This window comes from Loa loa (genome assembly GCF_000183805.2).
Source record: "Loa loa unplaced genomic scaffold supercont3.98, whole genome shotgun sequence".
NCBI classification, from domain to species: Eukaryota; Metazoa; Nematoda; class Chromadorea; order Rhabditida; family Onchocercidae; genus Loa; species Loa loa.
Genome location: NW_018108278.1, coordinates 89,954 through 94,443, shown reverse-complemented (window position 1 = coordinate 94,443; position 4,490 = coordinate 89,954). Strand labels below are relative to the sequence as shown.

General features: G+C 29.7%; 2 protein-coding genes across 2 annotated transcripts in view; one reads left to right on the top strand and one right to left on the bottom strand.

Annotated features, from left to right (window-relative positions):
• The window catches only part of LOAG_17589 (hypothetical protein), a gene marked incomplete at both ends in the record, with an annotated part of 4,861 nt that extends 4,522 nt beyond the window's left edge, over positions 1-339 (top strand). Inside the window, one exon of the mRNA XM_020450249.1 lies at positions 127-339. Coding sequence (XP_020306098.1) covers positions 127-339 — 213 coding nt within the window. The remainder of the gene's footprint in view (positions 1-126) is intronic.
• Positions 340-1,909: 1,570 nt separating this feature from the next.
• Positions 1,910-3,424, bottom strand: LOAG_12944 (hypothetical protein; the record flags this gene model as incomplete). Its single annotated transcript, XM_003148456.1, has 4 exons — positions 1,910-2,014; positions 2,187-2,468; positions 2,795-2,997; positions 3,388-3,424. 4 exons carry the CDS (start codon positions 3,422-3,424, stop codon positions 1,910-1,912), a joined length of 627 nt encoding a protein of 208 aa, XP_003148504.1.
• Between the last annotated feature and the right edge of the window lie 1,066 nt (positions 3,425-4,490).

Genomic DNA, 4,490 nt, shown 5'->3' with positions numbered 1-4,490 from the left:
TATATATATATATATATATATATATATATATATATATATATATATATATATATATATATATATATATATATATATAAACTTTTTATCGATGTAGGGAAACGATTGCTAAGACTGTGCTCATTTTAGCCCGATATCGCTCGTACTTATCCAGGAATGGCGATCCCGTGCATACTTTTTAACTCAGATCTCGCACCAACTTTTCCGAATTGTGAGAAAGCCGAAGACGAAGCAATAACAAAATTGAAGGGTGCCGTTTCGTGCGAACACTATTCATTCCGAATTCGAATACTGAAAATTCGTGAAGATGGAATCTGTATTGTTGAATATATTTCATCGTAAGTATGCTTTGCTTATAAACGTATTTTCAATCGAATTTGTATCTTTCGCAAGTTTTACCAATTATTAGTAATTATTCTGATTAAGATTTGCATGTTTGTTTTTAAAGTTGAGTATTTAATCTGATGATACGAAAAAAGGTTTGGTTAATTTTTGCTGATTACTTAAATATCACAAACGATTGTTTGCTGTGCAATTTCTGAAATGTTTGGTTTTTTAGTTTTGTTGAATCATATTTTCCCTGCATGTTCATGTTCAAGTACGATTATGTTGCTAAGTTTTTTTTCCAATCCCAGTTCTTTTATAGGTATTTCCTATGATTCAATAATCCAATTTAAGTTTTGGTACCCTTTTTACTTTTGCAGAGAATGCTTTTGATTAAAAGCTGTTTTATCTTTATCTCTCCTTTTCTGTATTGCTACTCGCTTATTTTTTTTCTTTTTTTTAATGGTATATTTTGATTTCAGCGTAATTTGAAGCCTCATTTAGCATTTCTTACTGTTACTGTTTAATTAAAAAGTGCCGGTCTTAATTGAAAAATAAAGGCTATTTAGCTCTATCTTAATTTAACATTGCCGATTGTCTTCGGGCAAAGACAAAACAACCTCCTTTCGTCGACCATTTTTTAAGATGTTTGAAGTTGCAATGCGAAGTTGCTCGTAATTCGGATAGGGTGTTCCCTCATGTTTCTCCTGCATCTGCAAGAGCACCTTCCTCATCATGGAGCGGAAAGTAGAACTGATTATATTCAAAGTGTACGCTCAGTGAAAATTTACGTGATAAGGCAGTAGAGGAGGTAAGGGAAATTAAACATCGTTGGTCCATTAGCGGATGGTGTGCAATTCTTTACTTGGGTATAATTTATTACTATCAGTCGCTATTATGCGCAATTTCATTGGTCGTAGTTTCGTTGTTAGATGTTTGGGACAAAGAATTTTGCTAAATAATTTATGAATCATTTCGAAAAAATGAAATGAAATGGTAAATCGGTGGAAAATAGTTCAATTCTCCAAAGAAGAAATGTTTGAGCTCGAATTAAAAGATACAATAAAGGTAGAAACCAATCGGTGGAAAATAGTTCAATTCTCCAAAGAAGAAATGTTTGAACTCGAATTAAAAGATACAATAAAGGTAGGAACCATACACAAACATTGAGGAAGGTAGCCAGTTTTCGGTTGAGTTTATTATTCGAAAAAGCTTTCAGAAATGAAATCATAGCCGAAGTTTCCTATGCTACTTGTGACCTTGCTTAGCTTTGGTTCCCACATATAATTTAAGGAATGCTATTTAAACAACGAAAGAATTACATACAGACATTAGAATAAAGGCATATTCGGAATGCGAATGTATTTTGCTTGCAGGTTCTTTGGAAGTTTTCATTTGAACTTTAAAAATAAAATGGGAAAAAAATCAAATTCTGGAGATTTAAATCAAAAAATCCATCCCAGATATGCTTTTGTGTAATTCAAAATATCAACATTTGGATACGAAAATATAGATATATTATAAACTGAGATATGACCTGTTTTTCTTGCATAAGCACACTGAATTTCTGTAGTTGCCTTTCTCCAAATCACAGTTCTTTCCTATCAATAAGTACTTCGAGATCTATTATAATCTTTGGAAGAAGTTTCCAATGTTGACCATCTGCTCGAAAGAGTGAATCCAACACCGAATCCTATACAAACGATAAATTGAGCTTTAATGCTAGTATAACTTCGTCACTGCTATTAAATTTTTCAACCGCGATTTCACAGCAGTTAACGATTAGAATTGCTTTATCGATATCATTTCAAACCATATATATTTTCACCTATCTAATCAAGACATATAAGCATTAGAAAATTTACCTTACACAGATGTTCAAAAATCATATCTAAGCGTTGTTTGGATTTGTCGCTAAGAATCTGTTCTACCAGTGGTAACAGCCGACGATAGGTCTCCTTGAGTAATGCATTCAAATATGTATAATCATAGGAGAATGCCACTTTACCGAACGAAATGACTGTAAGACAAAGTTGGCGCATTTGTCGTTGAATTTTTGCAAGTTGATTTTGTTGCTCTGCGGTAAATTGTTCATTTCGCAATACCACACCCAGTTTGACAACAAGTTTGATAATATTTTTCACCACCTGTAGATAAATTTAACAGCTCTTAGCATTTAAACCGTACCTTTTGTAAATTCATTATTTCTAATACTGCATATACTTCAAATTTATATTTTCTTTGCTAATCGTCATATTTATTCTGTCAAATTTATCTTTTGGTCAGTAATTTAAATTAGCTCTTCTTAACCAATTGATGTAATGAGAATAATGCCTTCTTGATGCACTCGATAATTCCGGATAAATGTCTTATCATGTTTCTATATTACTTTAGATGTGTCACTTTAATGGAAGATAAACTATCACCATCCAAAGTTCATTTCCCGAATTAAAGTAATTAATTAAGCTGAAACCTTTTCAGCGATCACTTTATTGTATGCCGTCTTCAGGATTTGATAGAGATAATCGAATAAACGAATAGTAACATCATCCACGAATAATTTTGCGTTATTCCTTGAGACAATTTTGGAAAGAATCTTTTTTTGAGCACGTATAGCAATAGTTGCTGAGCTAAATTGTTGATATTGTAGGGATGACTGTCCAAGATTATCACCATCTAAAGTTCAATTTCTAAATTAAAACATATCTCTTTAATGTGATAATCACTTTCTGTAAATCAATTTCCTCTTAAAATTTTTAAATCATTTCTTCTTAGATATCAACAACATTAGTCTATATGCTTCATTATCATTTTATTGTAATAATAAGCTATATCTGAAATCATTACATTGTTCAAGTTTGTCTACGAAAAGTATTACGTATAGAAATATTATAAATTGAATTCGAAATCAATCCTCATTCATATTTAGTTTTAATGAATTTGAAATTTAAACTTAGAAAAAGTTAAAATATTTGAAAATTCATTGCAAATACAACAAATACATAAATGAATAGGATGAATAGTAATGATTTGAAATTTTTAAAGTGAAGTAAAAATTAATTTAACCTGTTTCATAGTGTTTCGTAGTAGCATTAAAATCCATTAATTTATCCTTTCTTTGAAAATCTCCCTAGAAAAAAAAGTGTAGTAAAGTTGAGAAGGAGGATTATTTCAATTCAACAATAATAATAGTGGCAATTATCGATTGGAAAATGAAACAATGTCATCTTCTTTGCCGACCCCTTAAATGCTATTGAATGTATAGAACATTAAATCGCTGTTGCAAACAATGATCATTTTCAAAGAGGCTTATCAACTGAATAGAAAAAAAAGAATTTTTCAAATGGTATTGAAAATGCGCGGGCAGATCGAATGAATCAAATAAATGATTGGTTAAAAGAGAGAGAGAGGGGAGTAACAGAAATGGAGATCATCATCTATTATTGGTACTTTTTTTTTAATCACTTTTCCCCGATACCCGATACTTTTGTTTTTGCCGCGATGCTTTGTCATCATTTTTAGCCAAATTTAGAAGAACAAAAAACCATCATATTTAATCATTAAGAAAAAAAGGCTATAAACATTTTCCGCCTAATTGGGGACCTTTTTTTTTGCAACAATAAAAATATGATGACTTTCCTTTTATGAAAAAAATTTTTTTTTTGGTAGGCATAGAAAAGTTTGAAATGTTTGAATTATATTAGATTTTGTGATGACATTAGCGCTTGCAGACTATTATTAATGATTGTTGATAATGCAAGAATGAAATTTTGGAGAAGAAAAATTAAAAGAACCGTAGAATTGTGAAGAATTTTAGCTTTTATTTACATTTTGATTATCTTTTCGAAACTTAAAAAAAACGAAAAAGAAGGATGAATAGTGAAATAAAGAAAATTTTAATTCACTAAGTATTAAACTAACAAATAAGCTTCTATAATTCATTTTTGTAATTACTTTTTAAATTATTAAAAAAAAAGAACATTACTGATAAACCAGTCTTTTTCAAAATACATATTTACCATGTAAATGAACGAATTATAATTGAAATTAAGAAATGAATGAATGTGTCATAGTGGAATTGAATTAGAAGTTTGACATAGAAATAAATGATGTGAAAAATTTTGGATTATCATATATATATATATATATATATATATATATATATATAT